The sequence below is a fragment of the Gobio gobio genome, assembly GCF_949357685.1.
Source record: "Gobio gobio genome assembly, chromosome: 13".
Lineage (NCBI taxonomy): Eukaryota > Metazoa > Chordata > Actinopteri > Cypriniformes > Gobionidae > Gobio > Gobio gobio.
In genome coordinates this window covers 44464864-44491328 of record NC_137106.1, presented here as the reverse complement: position 1 = coordinate 44491328, position 26465 = coordinate 44464864, and the positions used below count along the sequence as shown (strand labels likewise).

Here is a 26465-nt window from a genome sequence, read left to right as displayed (position 1 = left end):
TCAGAAACCGATCGTTTCGTGTCTTAAGACATCAATGTGTCGTCACGAGCCGCAGGGTTTAATTTGAAGTTGTCTGTCCATGTTTTTTTTACTCTAATAGAATCCGACCCCATTGACAAGCATTATATGAGTGACACACAGCAACGGTTGGAGTTAAAAATCTTCATTTGTGTTCTGAAGAAACGAAGACACCTACATCTTGGTTTTTATTTAAAGTATCTGTGCATTACACAAAAGAATTTGTACTTGAATTTTATTTATCTGCAACATTATGTTATATAATTACAGTTTTGCACAATAAATGTTCTCAAAACTACGTACAACGTTTCTTTCTTTCTTAAAAAAAACTAATACATTTATCAGTTTGGCTTTCCTTAGGGTCTATGTAACCTGTTCTGAAATGGTTCTATTATAATTTATATATCGTGATATATATAGTTATCGCAAGAGGCTGTAATGTATATCGCAATCGCCCATCCCTAATAGGGCCCTAGTTAAGGGAATGACCATGTCAGAGAGTTATTCTGTATTGTTTATTTAAATGGGGAATTATCCAAGTTAACGATCAGTAAATTATGGAATGTTGCAAAGGTCTGTTTTAGGCCCTTTAAAGGAACACAGCGACTTTTTGGGAGCTTATTCGCCGTATCCCGCAGAGTTAGATAAATCCATTCATACCATTCTCATAACTCTGTCTGATGCATCCACTGCTAGCCTAGCTTAGCACAAAGACTGGAGGTAAACGGCTCCAGCTAGTCTACTGCTCAATAAGTGACAAAATAACGCCTATTTACCTATTTACAACGCTACATTTTCCTATTTACATGTTGTGATGCGTATAGTTACATTGTGTACTAAGACCAACGGAAAATGAAAGGTTGTGATTTTCTAGACTGATATGTCTAGGGACTATAATCTCATTCCTGCGTAATGATCAAGAAACTTTGCTGCCGTACCATGGGTGCAGCGGCGCAATGATAATACACAGGGCCTGGTAAATATTATATCTGGTGTCTGAATAATTTTTTGTTTGACTATATATTATAACAGCAGCTACGCTAATTATTTTCCATTTGCTTTTCTGTCCCATCCCGAGGTAACTAGAGAGTACGTCAGCTTCAGTTTGGATCCAGCCTCTTAAGATTTCAGAAACCCCAACACCTGTGAAGAGACGACGCCAACCCCTGTGAGGACTTCAGATGACGCCAACTCTAAATCAAAATGCACCACCACCAAATATTCTATATATTGTAATCATATGATCACAACTTGTAATAATTGCTTTAATGAGATCATTGTTTCTGCCTAAATTAATACATGCTTTTTGTATAATTTGTATTATCTTAGAACTGTACATTTTTGAGATATGGACATTACTTTGACACAGTCACCTCTGGTAACAGATCACTGTAAATTGTAATGTAGAAACATGCATTTTTATGTAAAGCTGCTTTGAAATGATATGATATGCAATTATTCTGATTAAACATATTAAAGGCATTTCTCCAGGGTGACCTTTCAAGTCAACTTCTGTTTATACAACGCAAACTCTCTTCTCACACCGAGACTCTATTTTTCCTAAAAAAGAAAGACTGTTCACCTACCTGAGCAAATGAAACCAGAGAATGCCCTGCCTGCCTATTTGTATTGCAAACTAGTGTCTACTTTTCAGCCACGCGGGAAAAACACAGGAAAAGCAGGAGAGCGAGAGTGGAAAAACCTGCTTTGGGCAGAGCAGCACACAAGTCTAGAAAAACACCATCAGTGCAAAATCACCTGAAGACCTGCAGGTGAGGCAAACAAAAACAGATCCGGAGATACCAGAGGTCTAGCTGTTTAACAACTCAACAGCAACAAACAACACTTAACAGTGCACACTGAAGGTACTTGTAGAAAAGACTTACTTCAAAAATAAAGAGGATGGAGTCCAGCTCCTCCCGCTGAGATTTGTTCCCTGAAAAAAAGCAATAGAATTAGTTGTGTAATTTCAGATTCACTCATGTTTAGGCACTCAGGTTTCATGATCTATAGTGCTAGAATGCTGGAAACATGCTGAAGTTTCCTACATTTTTAGATTGCAGTGTAAAGTGTTTATTATAAGGGGGTAGAATCCGCAGCTCAGAACTCACTACTCATGAGTACTTTTAAATAAGCTTCTCTTTTATTCTTACTCAAGTAGTTTTTTACTCAAGGAAATTTTACTCTACTCACACAACATTTTTTAGAAAGTAATGATAAATCAAAATTAAACCGCACGCAATTTGGCAAAGGCTGCGATTGTATGCGCAGCTTGTCAGTGAAGCACGGCTCTGTGATCAGTAGTAAATGCTGCTCCATCTGAAAGCCAGAGGGCTTTCATGGAAAGACTTGAAATATACCCTGCAGAAGTACGATAATGCATGTCATTCCAGGAAATCCCCATCATATTAACACTTTAGCTGAATAAACAGAAGACTGAAACGCTTTGATTGATTAAACATGACTAATAAACACACGACTATGACAATATATGGTTTATCGGAGTTCTTCAAGCCTTCTCTGGTATTTTCATAATAATAAATTATATTTGAAGACTTCAGATGCAAAAGCCTCTAAGTCCATCTGACGTTGTTCTTTAAAATAAGCATTTTTGTCAGCCTCCTATGTATAGGTTTCTACCTAAGTACCGGTACTTCTGAATGGGCTGAGGCTGGGATTTAGCATTCACTCAGTATCGTCGTCTCATTTTTGACCGAAGTGGCTTTTAGAGGCTTTTGCATCTGAACTCTCTCTCTCGCTTTCTCTCTCGCTCTCTCTCTCTCGCTATATATATATATATATATATATATATATTTATTAATTACACATTGCAAAGTTTCTGGATTGACAATTGTATTTAAACGTGCAATAGATTGACAGTGATACTCATAGCAATGAACGGAACAAAATATCTGATACTGTATGTCAAATGATCTGTGATGAACATAAAAGAAGATATTTAGAAGAATAGGGGTTACCAAATTCTGGGCCATATTAAATTCCATACAGCAAATGTGACAATAGTGCCACCGTGGTGGCTGAGTATCCCCGGCGGTGGTCGGCCAAAACACTTTTCTTTTGTATGTGAATGCAGTTTTATGTGAATATTATGACACGAGTGAAGCACAAAGCTTTATTTACAAAATATATAATAGATTAAATGTTACATGTTACATCGCACTGATCGCGGCGGCCATGGAAACATTTAAAATTCATGCCGAACGAGAGAGGTAGGCTTTGTAAGGTGAGCCAAATTAAGCTTTGCCTACGTTTTGCGATCTGGTCACTCGATTTTCCCAAATCTTCATTTACGTCTCTCACAGGGGATTATAAACATTTCTTCCTTTTGTTTACTTTTAATTAGCAGTATATTCCTATCATTTAGCCTACTGTGGTAAAGTACAAAACGTTGTAGGACAGATACATTTTACTTCAAATTCTATTTAACAAAGTTTGTGCTTGTTATTAGACTTAATGTGAGTCAAGTTTATGTGTATAGCACATTTTACACACGCCAGAGATTTTTCGTTTTGCTTTCTCTTACAGTGCATAGTCAAACAAAGCCTAAAGTTCTTGACCCTGCGGAAGATAAATTCGCTCTTCACACCTTTTACTAAAAGTGACATGAACATCAGGAGAAAACATGAAGATATTAGAAAAGCGATGCTCTCTTTCCTGCTCGTGTCCCACATTCCTTTCAGCGCAAAGCGGCATGACACACCTCTGTGGGAAATATAAAACTAATATTTTTTTAACTAAAATGTAACTTTCTTATATTATTTATATTCCCATTATTTACTGATATTTATTTAAATGTTTTACAGGCTGTAGTGTTGTTTCACTGAAGGAAGTACTAAAATAAACACGCATGCTTAAATGGATGTTTGAGCCCTGTATATATTTTTTATTTTCAAAATGTAGGCTATATATATATATATATATATATATATATATATATATATATATATATATATATATATATATATATATATATATATATATATATATACAGTGGGGAGAACAAGTATTTGATACACTGCCGATTTTGCAGGTTTTCCTTCTTACAAAGCATGTAGAGGTCTGTATTTTTTATCATAGGTACTCTTCAACTGTGAGAGACGGAATCTAAAATAAAAAAAAATAAATCAAAAATCCAGAAAATCACATTGTATGATTTTCAAATAATTATTTTTCATTTTATTGCATGACATAAATATTTGATCACCTACCAACTAGTAAGAATTCCGGCTCTCACAGACCAGTTAGTTTTTCTTTAAGAAGCCCTCCGGTTCTCCACTCATTACCTGTATAAACTGCATCTGTTGGAACTCGTTACCTGTATAAAGACACCTGTCCACACACTCAATCAAACAGACTCAAACCTCTCCACAATGGCCAAGACCAGAGAGCTGTGTAAGGACATCCGGGTTTAAAATTGTTGACCTGCACAAGGCTGGGATGGGCTACAGGACAATAGGCAAGCAGCTTGGTGAGAAGGCAACAACTGTTGGCGCAATTATTCAAAAATGGAAGAAGTTCAAGATGATGGTCAATCTCCCTCGGTCTGGGGCCCCATGCAAGATCTCACCTCGTGGGGCATCAATGATCATTAGGAAGGTGAGGGATCAGCTCAGAACTACACGGCAGGACCTGGTCAATGACCTGAAGAGAGCTGGGACCACAGTCTCAAAGAAAACCATTAGTAGCACACTACGCCGTCATGGATTAAAATCCTGCAGCGCACGCAAGGTCGCAGGTCCAGGCCTGTCTGAAGTTTGCCAATGACCTTCTGGATGATCCAGAGGAGGAATGGGAGAAGGTCATGTGGTCTGATGAGACAAAAATAGAGCTTTTTGGTCTTAACTCCACTCGCCGTGTTTGGAGGAAAAAGAATGATGAGTACAACCCCAAGAACACCATCCCAACCGTGAAGCATGGAGGTGGAAACATCATTCTTTGGGGATGCTTTTCTGCAAAGGGGACAGGACGAATGCACCGTATGGATGGGGCCATGTATCGCGAGATCTTGGCCAACAACCTCCTTCCCTCAGTTAGAGCATTGAAGATGGGTCGTGGCTGGGTCTTCCAGCACGACAACGACCCGAAACACAGCCAGGGCAACTAAGGAGTGACTCCGTAAGAAGCATCTCAAGGTCCTGGAGTGTCCTAGCCAGTCTCCAAACCTGAACGAAAATGGAAAATCTTTGGAGGGAGCTGAAAGTCCGTATTGCCCAGCGACAGCCCCGAAACCTGAAGGATCTGGAGAAGGTCTGTATGGAGGAGTGGGTGAATCCCTGCTGCAGTGTGTGCAAACCTGGTCAAGAACTACAGGAAACAAATGATCTCTGTAATTGCAAACAAAGGTTTCTGTACCAAATAATAAGTTCTGTTTTTCTGATGTATCAAATACTTAAGTCATGCAATAAAATGCAAATGAATTACTCAAAAATCATACAATGTGATTTCCTGTATTTCTGTGGATTTTTGTTTTTGTGTACCTACATTCTTTGTAAATGAACAAACCTGCAAAATCGGCAGTGTATCAAATACTTGTTCTCCCCACTGTATAGCCTATATGTGTATGTGTTTTCCCCCACCCCCAACCAGTGATGCGCGGGTCAATGTATAAACAACCCGCACCCGACCGACGTTTTCAACTAACCCGCCCGCAACTCGGACCGCAAAAAAAAAAGAAGAAAATATTGTACCCGACCCGCTTCCTGACCCGCATTTTTTAAAAGTAGTAAATGCTCATCGTAGCTCATTGGGCCATTGAGAAAATGTTTCAGGCCCTGACGTGGTGCGCTCAGAGGTGCAGCAGCGAGAGCAGGCAGTTCTTGCGGCGGCCCATCATTTTCCATTTCAGCTCCAGATGCATATTATTGATGAACGCGATGTTTATGTTTCGACCCGGCTTGAAGAATTCATCAGCCCACATTTGGAAAACATTTGGAAAAGTGTGAAAGCCCTTAGGAGCGCAAACTGTTATTTTTCTGAATGCTGTATGATATAGCCTAGTGTTATGTAATACAGGCTTGATTTATTCATTTATTTCGTTTAATTTTCTTAACAATTAAGATGCTGCATGTGTTTATCCAGTCTAATCGAAGTGTGCGTCTCTCCCCCGACTTTCCCAACAAAAATCCCGCCCCCTCTCAGAAAATACATAAAACTGACTTTAAATGCGTTTAAAAGTAGCCTATTAAAATGGTACAATGGCATTGCTCAGTTCAACGTTTTGGGAAATCGGGCATTTTGTCCCGCGTCAGCATTTATTCAAAAGTTAATAACGCTCAACATTCAAAAGGTAAATAAGGATTTATTGACGATCCGACCGACCGTGACCCGAATATCATTAAAAATATTTTTGGATGACTCGTAACCGCGGGTAACCGCGGGTGGCCGCGGGCACCCGCTCATTTTGGATCAACCCGCGCATCACTGCCCCCAACCACTGCGCCACCGCCGGTAATTGGTCCATTACCACCGTGGTGGTAAAAAAACTGCCACCGTCACAGCCCTAATTCCATAGTATTTTTTTCACCCATATTATGGCAGTCAATGGGGCCCATCAACTGTTTAGTACTGTATTCAACTGTATTCTTCAAAACATCTTTTGTGTTCAGCAGAATAAAAAACTCATAAAGGTTTGGAACAACTTGAGGGTGAGTAAATGATGACAAGAATGTTCATTTTGGGGTGAACTATCCCTTTAAATCTTGGAGTGTAAATGCAACAAAATAGTAGACCTGCCACTTTTTTCTATGTAATGTGTTACTTTGTTGTTCATTTTTTATTACTAATCAGTCACTCAGAGTGACTTTTTATATGTAAATTGACTGATTTTTAAATATAAAATAGTTCCAAGCACTTTGTTTTATGATCTGTCCTGACAGTGATTTAAAAAATGTTTATGAATAAATTGTACAGGTTAATATTTACAAACCGTTTCTTTGCATTTATTTTGGATTTACTGTCAGCATTGGGCTCGCTGTTCACATGGGTAAGTTACTTTGTGCTGTGTGTGGATGGCTGTGTTCATCCGCCACCGAAGACATTTTTGCCCCAGGAAAAAACCCAGCCTATTAGGGTTAGGAGTTTGTTATTCTGAAGGGTGATACACTATCTTAAGCTCTTGAGAAGGTTAAATGTACTTATTACTACAATACAACGCTGGAAATCTGTTTTCCAAGTTTTTAATTCCTTTCCAAAAAGTTAATAAGTTAAAAACTGCTCAGCTGAATCATAACATCACTCTCTTCAGGGAAATGAAGAGGTGTAACTTTCAAACAAATACTTCTACTGCAGAATTGTGTTTCAGCATGAAGGACAGGTGACCTTCACTGAATACAGTGCAGTAAAACCACTTTGGTCAGTGATGGGATTCAACAGAAACAAAAGCCTCATTAACTTCACACGAGGGGGCATGCAGGCAACAGCGAAGCAGGGCTGTTACGTCTAGCTGAGGAAGAGTTGGACTGAATCTTTTTTTTTCTGGAAGGATCATGCATTATTCAAAACCTTTTATCCATTTTATCCAAGCAAGCTACCTTCTAATGTAGCATGAAACTGGAATAGGAATTGTACAGTATACAGTATGTGAATGATATCAGAGCACCCCACAAAATAGAGAAGCACAATATATAAAAAAGACCACATCAGTTATTGGCTGATTGATAATTTCTTGTTTTAATTATCAGTAACAGATGATATTGCATATGTATCAGCAGATATTAGATATTTAACTGTAGACTCCAACTATATTTCGATTTAGATCAGTTTTGCATTCATCTAAACCTAAAGGGATAGCAGCAGTTTTATGGCAAAGATATAACCTTTTTAGAGCAAACCTTTTAAAGTTACCTCTTTTTTGGGTAACTTTTTTATGAATTAATTTATTAACATGCACACAAGCACTCAATTCATTTGTACACAAGTGCTTGATTCATTCAGATATTCGGATTTACTGGGGTGAAAAAAGGGGTGCTTTCACACCTGAGTGTTTGTTTCAGAACCTGGTGTGTTTTCTCCCTTGGTTCGGTTCGTTTAGGCATATGTGAACACGGCAATCACACTCGGATCCGCACCAAAACAATCGCTCTGAGACCGCCTGAACAAGCCCAATTGCAAACAAATTCTGGGAGGGTTCGCTTGAGTTATGAAAGCAATCCGACCCAATGGACCAACAAACCAAATGGTATAATAATTCATAATGGGAAATGTGCTATATAAAGCACTAGTGTCTGATGCTGTGAGTGAGCACATTCGTTATCACAGTTGAAAACCAAAAAGAGCACCTCTTCATCTAAAATGTTGTGTGCTTCTCCATGTGAGAATGCTGTCCAGATGAAGCCTTGACAGTGTTTGACACAGTTAACCTCTAGACAGTGCTGGAGAGCCAGAGAGAGCAGGTTTGAATGTGCTGTAGTATTAATATGAATTTAGTATATAATTTAACAGCGGGAATGACGGCTACATTCGTATAGTGTTTGCGTGTGTCTCAACAGTTACAAATAAAGCCACAATAAGCTCATGAAGCGAACTTGTCAATCATCTTGATGGATGACGCAGAGGAAACTCTGACCAGTAAGAGGACAGTTGTGCTTGCATGTGACTTACATAAACACATACGTTGAAATGTTGCCTTGTGAAAGCGAACCGAACAAAGAAGGAAATGCAACATTGTAAGAAATTAAGACCCTGTTTCAGAACAAAACAAATGATCTATAGGTGTGAAAACACCCTAATTCTGTAAACTATAGACCCAGGGCAGGCTAGAGTTATAAACAGATCTCAAACACAACAAACACATGAACACCACACAGAAAAAAGACAAACAAACATGTCTTACCTTTTTGCTTTAAGTTACTTTCCAGTGTAATGAAATTTTCATAGAAGATAAAATAAATCTGTGAGCAGTTGGTTTCAAAAAATGTCCTCAGTTCATTCCTGTCAATAATATCTGTGGAGAAAATCAAAAATAAAGAATTAGACAAAACAGAAAATAAAAGACAATAAGTCCAATAATGGGCATTTTTTTTCCTGTTTTATCGACATTGAAATTGACAATTGTGAAATTTCACTGGTATCTGAAAATCTATTTATAACAATAAAAGGTTACATGGGTCAAAAACAACAAAAACAATAAAGATTACATTTTATTTATTACTTTTTTTGTGGGGGGTCCAGTACAAATTTGGCAGGGCAAGTAAAAAACCAAGAAAATTAATAATAACAAATAACAAGAATTTAGAAAAAAAATCTTGTGTTGAACCTTGCACCTCCTCTAAACAAAACCATTAAAGCAGCCCTAAGCTGCTCAAGGGAAACACTGGCATTTGCAACCAATTGGTAGCAGTGGCACTGGCCTGATTTTTATTAGCAGTTGGGACAGATGATAGATGATGACAGGGTATGGATTTGACTGAAATAATATTTTGCCTGGAGCCAGAGCTGTGAGAACACCCATTTGACTAATGTGGATGAAGTCATTACGCAGGGCCAGTGGTGCTTAGGCTAGGACATGCTGTATTTTAGATAACTGCCCACCAAATATAAACAATTTCTGAGAAAAAGTGTCTGAAAATCTAAATGTAAATAACATCTCTGGTACTGATATTACCATAAAAAGCTATAAAAGCAGAAGCACATTGTGATGGGGAAAGTCCACATCTGATTAAAGGATTAGTTCACTTTCAAATAAACTTTTGCTTATAATTTACTCACCCCCTTGTCATCCAAACACATGTCTTTCTGTCTTCAGTTGAAAAGAAATGAAGATTTTTGATGAAAAGATTTCAGGATATTTTTCCATGTAATGGAAGTCAATAGCCTCCAAACGGTTCAAGGTCCAAATGAGAGGTTCAGTACAGCTTCAAAAGGGCTTTAAACCACATCAAACGGTACCAGACGATCAATAAGGGTCTTATCTAGCGAAACGATCGGTAATTTTTAAAAAATAAATACAGTTTAAGTTTTATAAGCACAAATGCTCGCCTTGCTCTGTTCAGTGATGTGCGCTCGTGACGTCATGTACGTTGAAAAGGTCACACTAGACGCAGACGGAAGTACAGAGTCAGTGTTTACAAATGAGCGGAAGGAGGACCGTATCCACATATTCAAACCAGGGTTTCCGTTGTCCGGTAATTACCGGACATTGGCCGGGAAAAAAATGAAATGTCCGAAAAAATTAAATCTTTTCGGTCAAATTGTCAGATTAAAATTTCAGATTAAAATCTGACAAAAAGCTCTCCAAATCTGACAAATAGCTCTCCAAGAATATGCAGAACCAGCGATCAGAAGGATTGTTTGCCATTTTACAAGCCTTCTGCGGACACCGCTCCTCTTATCGATACCGTAAGCCTGCGACGTGATGCCCTCGCTGTCATGACAGCGCTCCGTGGCTATGGAGGATTGCATTTCTCCACAGCCTGCGAAGTCCTCATATGTGATTTCAGCGAAATGTATCCAGAGTGGACCAAGCTCGCCAAGATAGCCTGTGTAATCCCTGTCTCGAGTGTTCCTGCAGAGAGGGGGTTCTCACTGCAGAATCGGATCAAGACGAAGCAGCGATCGCCTTGCGGAGAACAAGGTTACGCGGCTTATGCGCATTGCAAGTTGTGGAGAGACACTGGGAACTTTTGATTTTAAGTCGGCAGCTGCACAATTCAGCACGGCCAAAAATGACGCGAGAAAATGTTATAGGCCTAGTCATTTGTTTGTTCAAGTTCATTTGACAAGGAGTCATTTACACGGTGGCCAATTTAAATGTTACCAACTAAATGAGACATACTGAGTTTATAATTAAATTTGCTTGAGTAAAAACAATGCTATATTCGGATATTTTATGTGGGGAAGGGGGGTTGGTTTGTTAAACTATGAAATGTGAAACCATAGTAAAAAAAATTGGTTGATTGACGCCAATCGGACGTTCATGTTTTTTTCCCGTCTATTTGAAAGTTAGGCTAATAAACATGTTGCATATACGGCCTGATTATGTCATTTTTTTAAGTTACATAAACTGCTTTCAGTTTTCCTCAACTTGAATAATTAAGAGGCGATATTTGACCGGCATATCATCAAAATGTCCGGAAAACGAAACCTCTGCCGGTCACTTTGACCGGCACCATTTTTTTCTAGCGGAAACTCTGATTCAAACGTCTTTGCGCTTGCGTCTAGCGTGACCTTTGTAATTGCGTTTTACGTGACGTCACAAGCGCGCATCAATGAACAGAGCAAGGCGAGCATTTGTGCTTATAAAACTTAAACTTTATTTATTTTTTAAAAAATGACGATCGTTTCGCTAGATAAGACCCTTATTGATCGTCTGGTACCGTTTGATGTGGTTTAAAGCCCTTTTGAAGCAGTACTGAACCTCTCATTTGGACCTTGAACCGTATGGGGTCTATTGACTTCCATTATATGGAAAAATATCCTGAAATCTTTTCATCAAAAATCTTCATTTCTTTTCGACTGAAGACAGAAAGACATGGATATCTTGGATGACAAGGGGGTGAGTAAATTATAAGCAAAAGCTTATTTGAAAGTGAACTAATCCTTTAAGGCAAGTAGACATAAATAAAGGTGTAAACTCAGGATGGGCTAAGAGTAAGAGTAACTTTCATAAGTCTTTTGTGATTCTTTCATTTTGTACTTTATTGTGTGAACTGAACATGTAAACAAATAAAATGTGTATTACAGTAGCGCACTCATGAAAGAGTTGGCACACAGAGATCAGGGCAGAAGAGCAGCAATAACAGCACAGGCGTGTCTCTTATCACAACCTCTCACATGCTCTGCTTTTCAACCCTCATTGTGTCGGGCCTCTTCCTGCCGCCCAAGAAAACACACGGACTCAGCGACAAAACTTGGGGTTTTTGCCTGATCGTGTAATAGAGAGAGAGAGCGATCGCTAATATTAAAGACTGTATGTATAGAAAGACTCATGAATGGGACAAAGTACAAGGCACAATATGGAGGAATAAGTCCCGCCTTCTAAATAAAAGAGACAATTGCTGATTGATAAATTCACAGTGTTACTGAGGCTGCCGTTATAAGCTCTGGTTGCTATAGAAACAGTCAATGTTCTGAGACACACGCTTAGGACTGCATATCCAGCCTGAAAAAATAAGCTTTTTTTAACGCAATTTTAACACAAGTAACCACATTTATGAGACAATTGTACAGCTTTGGAGAATTTGATGTTTCCCCATTCAAAGAGATAGGAGCTGCACTAGCATGACTGAAATAGCTGCCCGAGAGGTGTTTCAAAGATGGCCGCCGGGTGAAATGACTTGTGTTAAAGGTACTTTGCTAATACCTAATGACAGTTGTAGTGTTGTCAAAAGTACTGACTTTTTGAGCGCTGTTGAGCGGAATCATAAACACCTCTGATTGGCTATTGTTAACACGCTCATCGGATGTGTCTGTGATTGGCTACAATGATCAACGCATAGGAGCGTTTGAAAGCACACAGAAGTGTTTCAAAGTGTTTTGAAAGCGGGATAGTGTGAAAGCGTTTGAAAGCTTAACAGTAGGGTTGGGTATCGTTTGGTTTTTTTACGATACCGGTGCCAAACCGATACTTTTAAAACGGTACCGGTGCCTAAACGATGCCTGAACTGATACTTTAAAAAAAAGAGCCACAAAACGACGGTGGATGACATTAAATAATGGCTTTTTATTGAAATAAATAAATAAATAGAAATTCTTTAAATTGGACAATTTATTAAAAGTTTAAAGTATATTTAAATATATAAATACAAAACACAATTTACTTAAATTCACAGTAAAACCTAAGCCACCTAACCCAACTACAATAGGCCTAATTTAACACTAAATAACAGTTACACTACAGTACTAATAACAGCAGTCGTCTGTATTGTTGGTATGCTACAAACCAGCTTCAAGGTTCAGCTTTATTTTGCAGAAATATGACCATATAGCCTGGATGCCAGCCGAATTTAGCCCCGCCCACAAAATGTTTTGCTCGGGCAATTCGGTCTGGACTCGCTCCATAGAGGAGTAATTATGCCCGAACAGAAACTGTTCGGACCAATGAAATTGTCAGGGCGGGCTTTAGACGATGATTGACAGATGATCAACAGTAACGTAATCATCCACGTCATCGAAGGCTCTTGGGTTGAATTTGCTCTTATCCCAAACGGAGAACTTGTTCGTATATGCATTCACCTTCACTATTTCTCTCAGAAACGATGATCGTGTTGGTAAGTACTCTGTGTATCCTTAAATTATTTTATTACTGGCAAAGATTGTTTACACTCATCTTTTTCTTGTAACGTTACTTAATCCAGCGTGCGTGCAGACAGGGTTTCCAAGTGTTTTTGCAATGTCGCGCACAATTGCTACTCAAAACTATAGCCCAAAACAATAACTTTCCGGGGGGGTTCTCTGGAAAAAAATGGCGTTTGGTTGGCAAAATATGTTATTTTTGCAAGGTTGCCTGCTAAAATTCGCATTCCTGGGTTTATATAATCACATAATTGGGGTCGCTTCAACCCGCGGACATGGAGAAAAACACGGACTTGGCAACACAGTGCAGTTGAGTTCTGTTGACATTTGACAACTAACGTTACGCGTCGCTCCGTTGCTCTGATTGGTTGTGGGTCTATCCAATTGAGGTCTTTCCTGGCTCGGTTGAAACACGCCCCATAATCAAAGCTCAATGGAGCGGTACCAGACTCAAATTCTGACTAGAATTGAGTATGGCCACGCCAGGCTAGATAGGAGCTGCACTTGCATGACTGAAATAGCTGCCAGAGAGGTGTTTCAAAGATGGCCGCCGGGTGAAATGACTTGTGTTAAAGGTACTTTGCTAATACCTAATGACAGTTGTAGTGTTGTCAAAAGTACTGACTTTTTGAGCGCTGTTGAGCGGAATCATAAACACCTCTGATTGGCTATTGTTAACACGCTCATCGGATGTGTCTGTGATTGGCTACAATGATCAACGCATAGGAGCGTTTGAAAGCACACAGACGTGTTTCAAAGTGTTTTGAAAGCGGGATAGTGTGAAAGCGTTTGAAAGCTTAACAGTAGGGTTGGGTATCGTTTGGGTTTTTTACGATACCGGTGCCAAACCGATACTTTTAGAACGGTACCGGTGCCTAAACGATGCCTGAACTGATACTTTAAAAAAAAGAGCCACAAAACGACGGTGGATGACATTAAATAATGGCTTTTTATTGAAATAAATAAATAAATAGAAATTATTTAAATTGGACAATTTATTAAAAGTTTAAAGTATATTTAAATATATAAATACAAAACACAATTTACTTAAAGGTCCCATGGCATGAAATTTTCATTTTATGAGGTTTTTCAACATTAATATGAGTTCCCCTAGCCTGAATATTGTCCCCAAGTGGATGGAAATGTTGATCGGTGTAAAACCGAGTTCTGGCTGTCTTTTTCTGCCTTTGAGAAAATGACAGGCCAGACTAGCCAATCCTGAAGTCTCCTGGTTTGACGTCCAAGCAGGAGCGGTTTCCTCCCTTTCCTCCGCCCAGAGAATCTGGCGCGCCCATGCAAGCGCTCGAGTCGAGAGATCATTACTTGTGAACGAGTGAACGCTGGCAGTTTCTCAGTGTTTGGATGTACAAATGAAAACAGAAGTCTTTTTTCAGTTCCTTCTGATCTGTGATCAGTGATTTCTGATGTGTAGCTAATTATTTATTATTCGTGCACACAATGCGGCTTCTCTCTCTCCAGACAGAACGGTGTTTTCGTGTTTTCCATCTTGTGAGTCAGTGTTTTTGTACGTCCTCGTCGCGTCTATCGGTTCTAAACTGTGCATACAGTCATGAGTTTCTGCTCAACATCAGCAGAGATAAACCTCACACACGCCGAAGCTCGGCCTTCAACATCCCCGACCCCCAGTACTGCATCTGGCCCACAACGGAGGCACCAAACGCGGCGTGAGATTAAGCAGAAGGGGGGTAAGCGTGAGCATATCCGGGCTAGCCAGCTTAGCCCCACAATAAACTGGATTACATTCGATTACTGCTGTTGTGTCTTTGTTTGCGCTGTGTACTCAACGCGCGTCACTGACGCTTTTATTTTATTTTAATGGTTATTATTTAATGGTACTTTGCATGTGTTACAAAGTTGGTAATAATGATGAAGACGGACTCGGTGTGACTGGGACTCGTGTTTATTCAGAACTCTCAGATACAAACACAATAAACTCGCGCTGACTGACAGCGCTCTCACAACTCAGTAGTTACTATAAATAACTTTGTTAGCAATCGCTGAGCTCCGTCTCTAGTACGTTAGTGATGTCCGGTTCGCGAACGATCTTTCTTTTTAACCAGTTCTTTTTAGTGAACCGAATCAGTTCACCAAATCGGACTGAATCGTTCTAAACGGTTCGCGTCTCCAGTCAGCGCTGATCCATAATTTACTAAAGTTACTAACTTTCTGACATGAGTGACAGCCCCTCCGACTAGAAATAGACTAATAACCTGAAGTATATGCTGTAACTAAAACAGTTCAGACATGCTGAGAACTGATGTGAAGTGAACTCAGGTCCATCCGTCTCTCTGGCAGCAGCTCGTGCCTCGTTAAACCACGCCCCCTCCGCTCATATAAAATGCAAAGATGTCAGCCAATCACAACAGTGGGTGTTTTTACTGAAGTCTCACAGCAGACACGCCTCTTGAAGCAGGGCATTCAAGCCACAGGGCAAACAGCAGTATTGAAAAAATGCCTTTTATTTCTAAATTATGACATTTTATGATGTAAAAGTCATACTAACAATATAAGTACAGCTCAGGAAACATTATAAAATAATAGAAAAATGTCATGCCATGGGACCTTTAAATTCACAGTAAAACCTAAGCCACCTAACCCAACTACAATAGGCCTAATTTAACACTAAATAACAGTTACACTACAGTACTAATAACAGCAGTCGTCTGTTTTGTTGGTATGCTACAAACCAGCTTCAAGGTTCAGCTTTATTTTGCAGAAATATGACCATATTCTCTGGCTAAATATTTTAGATATTTTCTCACGTGACAGTGACAGACCTGACAGCCGCAATAGCGTTGTATGACAGCTGTTTCAGTTTTATTTCGGTTTATGTTTCTTTTTATTCAAAATATTCACAAACTTGTTAACTATGTCATGAAGTATCTGATATTCTGATCTTCAAATATGTGTAAGTGAATGAGTGTTAGTTCATCTAATGCGTGATGGGCGCCACCATGTTAGTTTGCGCCGTAATGAATTTCATGTCAATTCATCAACTTCTCACGAAATACATGAAAGTAAGTGACCGGTGAACTGGGAGAAGAATAGAGTAAACGATATAGTTAACTATATACTGTCAATCTGATATGAATAAAACACGTAGTCAAATTAAAACCGAAAGGATTGTTATTGCCGCTTCCATAGACATCAGTGTGTTTTTTTGCTAGTACTTATGAGCATTTAAATTTCTGAAACCTAAAATAAACATGATGTGGTTGAAAACACTGAATAGTTGTGATATATGACGAGCACTAAACGCGTCTGTCTGTGGCTCGGCGCCAGCCAAAGCATGAAAGCACGTTTGAATTTAAGTGGCTACGAAATGAAGAACTGAAATCTGTGTTCTGATTTGGTCCGGTTACATACCGGTTATAGGGTTGCGATACCCAACTCTACTCAACACTGCTCAAAGCGTCACATTTTTTACATTTCAGTGCCGACTTTGTATCGAAGTCGGTACTTTTGACGACACTAGACAGTTGTATGTTGTAACAGTTGTGAGTTTTGTCAACATGCATGTATTTGAGATGTGAATGGAACTGTACCAAAGGTCATTTCATCTTCCCTCAATCAGTAACAGTCGGACAGCTATAATCCTGTTTTTGACAGCACTGTAAATTAGAAACAGCCATGTACACAGCATTTCAGAATAAACAGAATATTCCAGGTTTAATTCAAGCTAAGCTAAATCCACAGCATTTGCCATATGCCCCATGCATACATTTTACACTGAAAAAACAACAACAACAAATGTAACGAGAAAATTATGTAACACGTTGTAACAATTAAATAAACAACACAATATTACGTATAAAGCCGTACATGACAATGGGAAACGATCAGACTTTGACCCCATGAGAGCCGTTATGAAAACCTGAATAGCTATATGACCATATAATAAACCACAAAGGACGACTATTTAAATATACTCTGCATTGACTGCTTCTGTTGGAGAGAAGGAGTGGTGCTCTGTCAGCATGTAGGGCTCTTGGCAGCAACATGACATGACAAACTAGCGTAAAACCATTTTTTTTGCTGCAGAAGTCAAAAAGGCATGGGAATATGCATGAAGTTTTCTTTTGAATAAACACTGTAATGAATACGGAGAAAAAAAGAACTCCACATATGACTCATTCAAAATGTTGCAATATTGGCTAGATGTAGAAACAGAAAAAAATTTAATAAAAATGAATTTCCTTCCCAAATGTTGGTTATTAATGCAGTCATTAGTCAGTGATCTATGTCTCTGAATCATCATTGTGCAGGAGCACTGGAGGTTTGGAATTATCCCACTCATGTCCATATTTAAACAACACAACATTAAAACACAATTGTGGAAAATAAAAACAGTCCTTTGATCTCTGCTCTGAAATCATGAAATGAGGCTGGGAGAAAATGTTATTTTAGTATTGGTTAGCACTCATGTGCTCTTTACTATAGTAAAAACAAACAATATAAAGTATTGACTACTAAAGCCACATTTTGTAATGTCTGTAATTTGGGAGTATTGCATTCGGGCCTTTCAGGACCGTCATCTGTTCACATTAATAAAAGATCATTTTGATTTTGTTCCAATTTTTTCATGCAGCCTTTACACAAACAGCCAAATAAATAGATAAGACAATGTTAGGAAAGTAAAAAAAAAGGCTTAAGTGGAAGTGAGCAGTAAGGCCAGAGAGAGAGCAGAGAGACTCTCTAAGAGCAGAGAGAGCCTGCATCTGTGTGTGTGTGTGTGTGTGTGTGTGTGTGTGTGTGTGTGTGTGTGTGTGTGTGTGTGTGTGTGTGTGTGTGTGTGTGTGTGTGTGTGTGTGTGTGTGTGTGTGTGTGTGTGTGTGTGTGTGTGTGTGTGTGTGTGTGTGTGTGTGTGTGTGTGTGTGTGTGTGTGTGTGTGTGTGTGTGTGTGTGTGTGTGTGTCCGTCCAACTGCTCCAGTCGAATGAATGTCAAAAACCTACCGGAGTATAGCGGAGCTTGACATGTCCCTTTCATGCACATTTACATCATCCTGCACTCACAGTATTCAAACCTCTTCAATCTTCATTATTTAGTTAAATAGTTTCATTATTTTACTTTTCAACTGTATGCTAATATGCTAGGGCTGCACGATTAATCCTATTTTAATGGTGATTACGATTTCTGCTTCTCTTGATCAATAAAAAAAAAAACGTTGCAATATTTGCCCTGCTGATTATTTTAGGGCTGGACCAGAATATTCAAATATTCGTTCGATGGGTTGGTATTTGATTTTCAAATTTGGGATTCAAATATTCGTTTTTTCGCCCACACCCAGCATCATCCCCCTCGAAACGGTTCTCATTTGCGCTTGCATATGTTTACACTATAAAATCTGTCGAAATACAATACTATTTTTTTTTACAATTGTTTAATAGCCTAGAAGTTTTTAATTGGATGGACAGTTGAATAGGAACCTCATTATAATTAATAAAGTATTTTACATTTCGCTTTGTTGAAATAAAATCTTCTGTGCTGTGCTGCGACTCTTGTTCGGCTCACACTGCACGTTCAGTTTTTAATTGTAATTCATCTGTTATGTAACTGAAGAAAATTATTTTTACTACTATAATATATCAAAACTCGGAGAATATAAGCCCTGCCCGCGTGAGGCGCGCCATTTCTCGAGATTCCTGCCTTTATTAGAGAGAAGAATATGTTCAGCCCCGTCCTTCCGAAGCTTCAAATATTCAATGTTGATTACTACCGAAGCTTCGAAGCTCAAAAAATGGTATTTGGACTAGGGATGGGCGATATGGACTTAAAAATTTATCCCGATATTTTCTAGTATTTATTGCGATAACGATATCAATGACGATAAATGTAGTATCATTCCCCATGTTTTTGGATACAAGTGAAAGCTCTATGCATTCTTGCGAGTTTCAGAAAAACAAACAATGATCTTAAGTAAAATGTACATGTCATCAAATAGGCTCCTATAATATATTTAAAAATGTATTAAAAAATATATATATATATTTATATTTATTTAATTAATAATTTGTTTTTATGTAAAATTCCACACCAGCCTTTTCAGAAATGGAAAAGTTGCAGATATAATTGTCTTCTGTAAAAGTGCAGGTAATGTTTAAATAGTGCAACTGTGCTAAAAAAACATCACACAATACAAACAATAATAATTTTGAAATCAATGACAAGTTTTACATGTAAACCGATTCTGTATTTATTCATACACTCATGGTGCAAACAGTGGTAAAAATAGCAGAAACAGCAAAAGTAATTATGCCAAAAATGTCTTCAGATTTGAGTTGATTAGATAATAATACCACGAATTCTTCTACTAATAAAAATAAACTGCACTAAGGAATAATGAGCATCTGGGTTCATGAATATTAATCACGTTGTCAACGCTCCTTCTAACTGATTTGCTGAAATCAAAACGGGCACCGTAACAGGTGCACGCCAGCCAATGAGATTCCCGTTTGTGCATTCGTTTCTTCCTGTTCATGAAAGGCTGAATAATTATTCTACAGGAAAATACAACAAAGGATATTGTTTACATGTAGCACGTCAAGACTCTCTCGCTCTCTCTTTGAGTGTGTGTGAAACACTGAGCACTCTCAGTCGCGCGCCTCACACTAGTGTTTAATGTGCGTCAAATACACTGCGCATTCATTGAGTTGAACAGAAATAGTTTGCTTTACCAATCAATTGAGACAGATCTCTCAAGCGCTCAGTCCAAGTGCTCAGCAAGTGAAAATACATCTGTATGTACAGGTTCAGATCGCCCTCAGGTAGCCCCTCGTTTAGCTATGAACTCTTCCGCAGCTTCCGCCATAGTTGTTTTCGCTCTGCACGTGAGATGCGGATTCAGTGCCGCCGCTCCACATTGCGCACCACAAGACAATTCTCTCTCCAACCCCCGTTCAGCAATACAAAGTGACGAACGCAGCCACCGCGGCCATCATAGAGTAAACGCTTTAAGCATCAAGAGACGGCCAGCGGTGGCACGGTGCGGATGGGTCGCGCTATCAACTAGGCTTTATCGTTATTATCGCGGGAAGACAAATTCTTATCGTGGGGAGAATTTTTACCGGTATATCGCAAATGATAAGATATCGCCCATCCCTAATTCGGACCAGCCCTAGAATATTTGTCCTGATTGTATCCATTATCATGTATTGGTAACAAGCACCACTAGCTTTGGGGATTCCAGATGTCAAGAGAATAAATCCCCCAAACTGGGCTTTTCTCTTGAAAGGACACATTTTCTGCCCCGTGTTTTACTTAATCTTCTCAATCTGCCAACAATAGAACACTTTGTTCCATAAAATAAATATAAAATATAAAATAAACAGTGCTTTTCAGGTTTTTCAGGTATCTAACAGTAGTTTTCAGAATAAAGTAATCAAATATAAAATAACATTGCATATTATAATCTTTACTGTATAAATTAAATAAAGATTAATCGTTATTGAAGTTACAAAAGCTATTCAGTCAAGAACATGTGTTGTTTGATTGACATTAAAAACACAGACAGCAGGAAAAGGCTTCCCCTTTAAGACCTAATCCAGTACATACTACACATGAACACACGTCTCAGTGTTAACAGATAAGAGGAGGGTTCTGTAAGTTATGCTGTACACTTACAGATAGGGATATAACCGTAAACGTTTAAAAGTTACACATTAAAAAGCACATGCATCTGTCAAAGTGCCTGACAGGGCAAGCCACGTTAAACATTAGGCTAATGCATTAGCTTGAAGCTTAAAATAAGTAATTCTCATGTTCTGGGCAGCTTGTATCACACACACTTCCAGCAGCAGCTCCTTCACTATTTTTAGATGTATTTTGACCATAGAAATGCATTATTCAGGGCTGTAATTTGACACGACTGGCGGAGGATTTCCGTGCACAGTGGGCAGACACGACTAACCGATAATGACATTCGTTGACGATGATTTTCATTATTGATTATTATCGTAGTTGTAAATCGTAGTTGTCAAGCGTGCTTGAGTATGTGTAGCAAACGAACCAGCTCCACTCATTCACACAGAGACATGTAGAACATGCAGACTTCATATTTCAATAGCGGTCTTTTTGCAAAGTAATATTCACAGACACTAGTCCATTTAATGATTTCATAAACATACAGCGATACTTTTGCTTTATTCATCCAAATTTCGTGGCATTTCATGTTATACTGTTTACTAGGGGTGTAACGGTACACATATTCATACCCAACCGTTTCGGTTCAGGGCTTCCGGTACGGTGCACGTGTGTACCGAACGGCTCTGAATGCAATCTTTAACAGTTAACAGTCGGCTTGTTTTAAGCGCGGAACACACTCCAATCCTAGTTCCCACACGACCATATTACAGGGTTCGACATTAAGCCTGTTCACGTGCTTGTTCACATGCATTCAGTGTCCACAGCTGTTAGTTCACTAGAGAAATCAACTCTTTCACTAAATATATGACCTATATTAGCCTATATTAATTCTACAAACCTGTTAGTGATGTCTTGTTTATATTGTATGTTATAAATCTGTCAAGAAAATGAAACCCACTGTGTGTAAATAATTATATTTAAACGAATTGGAGGGGAAGAAAACATAATTTTATAATTAGATTTAGAAGTTAATGCAAAAACTGCCTTATGTGAAGTTTACATGTTTGCTACTATGTTTTTTGAGTGTTGATTAATAGATCTACAAATAAATAGCAACTGAATTTAGGCTAATGGGCTCTGTTGTTAACCTTTAATATTAATGTGCAAGTAAGGGCTCCCTATATAGTTTACAGCAATATCTTTAAGAAACTTTTAGTTTTAATTGAATTCATTTAAGGACAGACACATTTTTAAAAAACACTGTTTAATAAAAGCAATTTTGGCAATTTTGTACAACTGCTGTACCGAACCCGTACCGAACCGTGACTTCAAAACCGAACCGTCAGTTTTTGTGTCCCGTTACACCCCTACTGTATACATTTTTATGACCGGATTCCACGATTTTGTTCGCGTTTTCTGCATAGCAGAAATCATAGGGCCCTACAGCAGCCATGGAGAATATTGAACACTAAACTGAAAATAAAGTTTATAATAACATAATTGACATAAACACAACAGGGAACTGATAGCTGACAGCTAAAGATGTAAACTGCACCAGCCAACAAGCCAATTTCGCCTCAAGAAATTTGATTAGCCTTAAGAAATTTGAATTTCTTCAAACAAATTCTTCGTCTCTGGTAGTTCAAGTCATTTCAAAAATAAAACAAATGTATTACAGCTCATGTTGCCAAGCTCAACCACAATAACAAACCTGCCAGAATAAACCATCCAGTTAAATGGCCTTCCAACTGTGGGGGTCAACTATGTACATTTTTATTTGATGCTACTACCTAAAGAGTTGCTGCAGATGCATAATAAAAGATCTGACCTCTTGCAGCTCAAAAGGTGAAGCATGGCATTAACAATGAATGTACTAACAAGTGTTCGAAATGCTTGCAGTTAAAATGAATACATTGAACGGGGATAAAATCCTCTCGCAAATCATAAATGCACAAACGTAAATGGATTATAAATTGGAACCCATCCTAAAGAGATCAAACTAATTACTAGTAGAATCCTCTAAAAACCAATAAAATCGTACCGCAATTCTACAATATTTATCCAACAGGATGCATCATGAATTAGATTCTTCAATAATTCCTAGAGGAATCCTATTTGATCCCATTAGAATTGATTCAAGCATGAACAAATGTAAAGCATTTGAGATAAAACAATACTTGTTTACATTGTTGCACTCTTGCCATTGTTTGACAACAGCATTATCAATCAAGATATGTGTAAGGTGTGGGTGTCAAAATGAGTCAAATCCTAAGAATTCAAAAGCAAGGTAAAAAAGGAAAACAAGTCAACGACTGTTCAAAAGCAACCGGCCTGTTTACTATGCAGCTTGGTTATGAGATACGCTAAACTGCAGAGCTCATGATTTGATTTCAAGCCCTTAACAGGGATATTGCTTTCTACACCCCCAAGGCCGAACATTCCTTCTACTTCTCCTTTAACCATTCCATTGTTTGACACCCCACAAAAAAACCAAAGGAAAAAAAAATGTACCCCTGATTTATCTCATTTTACAAAACACAGACCTGATGGCATGTTTTACACAGAGTGCCTAACTCTCCAGAATGAGTTATGAGTTGTTTCCTAATGGGCTGGTTGTTTCAGGACGGCTGTTTCCTGCAGGCACGACCACAGGCCCAGCAGCATCTGTTAAGTTATCATGCGGGAACGGAAAGTGAGAAAAATAAAACCTACAGAAAGACCTGATGGGCATATAAAAAATTCAGACTGGGGCATTCAGGGAGAAGATAACAGCTTTTTAAAGCGAGTGGATTCTCTGTGTGATCAGACATATTGAAAGGAAAGCAAAATAGAAATCATAGACTGGTCTGTGAAAGGCAGATATATTGATGCTTTTAGCAAGGCAGCCTCAAAGCATTCTCAAAGCACAAAAAATAAATAAAATAAGACCTGAGTCACTGATTAAACTTGAGAGCACACACACTTTGGACTAAAGTAACTGAAAGCAAGCGAGCAAACACGGAGGCACATGGGAAGTAGAATATTATGATGTATATACTAGGGCTGGGTAAAAATATTGATTTCTCAATTTTAATCGATTCTCATTTTTACGAACCGATATCGATTCTTAAATCCCAAGAATCCATTAGTCATCATGTTTTCAGATGATGAATGAACGGAACATTGTAGCGCACCTGCCATCCAATAAATCGCAATAATCTTTGTTCTTTTGTACTATTGATATAAAACAAAGTCTCAGATTTCTAATTACGTCCACTTTATTACGAAATTCAAAAACAAATACTGTTTAAGATTGCTCTGGCGCAGCTCCGCTCAAGAGAAGCGGCAGCGCACATGAACGGATCTTCTCTTCCACCTTAATACCAGTTACAGCGCAAAATAAACGCGAATGAGCATCTGAGAGTGTGTTAAAAGTACAACTTACTGAAATCTGTATCACGTCACATGTAATCGCTCAATCAGTGTTTCAACCGCGCAAAGATGTCAGTAAAACAGCTTGAAAACAATGTCACGTAACGTTACATTTACCTAAGAAAAAACAAATCCAGTGTTCATAAACTCGTTAGTGAGATTTTGCATTCCAAAATTAGCACTTTGCTAAAGAAAGAGGAGAACCGGGGCGAAAGTAACACCAACGCGATTTTCTCCGAGCCTTGAATACATTTGCATTTCAAGCTATGACAGCACGTTCAGCACGCAGCCCTTGACGGATCTGCCAAATATCATGTGATTCCGCCATCGTTTCCCGCGGTTAGGTCCGAAATGCAGTTTTCAAGTACGGCAAGTAAATTAATGAAGCGGTACTTTTTTTAGTGCTGTTACACACCCTGAAGGTTTGTCTTTTCAGAGTTTTTCAGTATAAAAGTAAAACGTGTTTAAATGTCAGGACTTCCTGTAGGGCTGTGCAATTAATCGAATTTCGATTTCGATTTCGATTTTGCCTCCCAACGATCACCAAAATAGTACAATCGAGAAAAAACGATTATTTTGCCTTGCGTTCTGAATGAAACGCGCACGCGCACATCCGCCCCTCGCGAACCCACAAATCTATCTCAGGTCGTGAGTCTCGTGTGCATATCATCCGCTGGAATTTAAAAACTCTGCGCGAGTAAAGATGGCAGAAGGAGGGCAGTTACAGCAGCGTTTGGTGAGCAAAAAAGGCAAAACCAACTCCGTTGTCTGGGAACAGTTTGGCTTCGAGGAATCAGACGACGAGCAGAAACATGCTAAGATTTTCTACATGGTAGTGGCTGCAACGCAAGGGAACACCACGAATTTGTTTAACCACTTGAAAATCAAACAGAGTGACCTATGACAATCTAATAAAGAAACAAAAACTGACGAGAGCAGGGGAGCCGTGTAAACGTCCTTTTTTTCCTTCATATTTTTCAAATAATTCTCTCTTTGTAAACTTTGTTCAATGCATGCGAGATTGCGAGTGCTGCCATATTTTCGAATATGACCAGTCGTTTTCACCGTCATCACCCGGGTTTAGTGCTTTAGGGTTTAGGTTTAGAATGAGAAGCCGCGCGCGCTGTGAGAAAATGTGTCTCTGTGTCATCCGAGAGCGCGCACACGTCTCTCAGCGCGCAAATATTGAGTTCTCTTTCAAGTCTTGCTCTTAAACGGACAAACTCACACAAAACGTATGTCAACATGTCCATCTTGATGAGTATCTTAGCAGACATAGTCTGTATATGCCTTAAGTGAACTTTATACAGTCGATAAAGAAGACGCGAGGTCTTAAAGGGGCAGTAGCCTTTACTGCTGTCTGTTTAATGTCAAACAACAAAAGACAAGGACATCACTCACCGCTCTTGATTGAATAGCTTTTGTAAGTTTAATAGGATTAATCTTTAATTTATGCACTCAAATATGCAATGTTATTTTACATTTGATACATTTCTGTACCTGAAAACTAATGTTAGACGTACATGAAAAGCATAGCCGAACCATATTGTTGATCTTATTTATTTGTGGTTATCATTTTTACGTGAATACTTTTATACTTTGATTTGAATATATGTTATATTATTTATTTTAATAGTTCAAAAAGTACAACAAATGTTACAATTTCAATTGAATTGTTGAAAGGTGTATTTTTAATAAATACAACACATTCCCAAAGTCATGTGAAATAATCGTGTTACATAATCGTGATTTCAATATTGACCAAAATAATCGTGATTATGATTTTTTCCATAATCGAGCAGCCCTAACTTCCTGTCGGGACGAAAGTAACACTTGTTACTTTTGTCCCGCTATTATATATATAATGCATATTATGCAAATTTAATTTAATTAAATGTTTATATTGTTCATACTGTTGAAGAAAAAACTTATCAAATAGATTGACATTGCAAATAAAAAGTATTCTAAACAATTCAAGTTTGTACTGTCATATTACATTTGAAACATTTGATGAACTTTAACATATAAAATGAAAATGTAATTTAATAATTTTTTTTCCAAAGATAAAGGACAATATATGTTTGCAGTTACATATTAACAAGGTCATAGTCAGGTATGTTTAATAAAAGCAAGAGTAGCACCAAAAAATCTAGCTTGTATTGTTTGACCCACCTGATGGGG

At 38.4% G+C, this 26465-nt stretch overlaps 1 protein-coding gene across 3 annotated transcripts in view; it reads right to left on the bottom strand.

The window, feature by feature from the left end:
* The window catches only part of ralgapa2 (Ral GTPase activating protein catalytic subunit alpha 2), a 249957-nt gene that overhangs the window by 193018 nt on the left and 30474 nt on the right, over positions 1 to 26465 (bottom strand). For all 3 annotated transcript variants that reach the window (XM_079833687.1, XM_079833685.1, XM_079833686.1), the window contains exons 2-3: positions 8870 to 8980; positions 1905 to 1954 (exon numbers count right to left, since the gene is read on the bottom strand). In XM_079833687.1, the coding sequence (XP_079689813.1) occupies positions 1905 to 1954; positions 8870 to 8980 (161 nt within the window). The remainder of the gene's footprint in view (positions 1 to 1904; positions 1955 to 8869; positions 8981 to 26465) is intronic.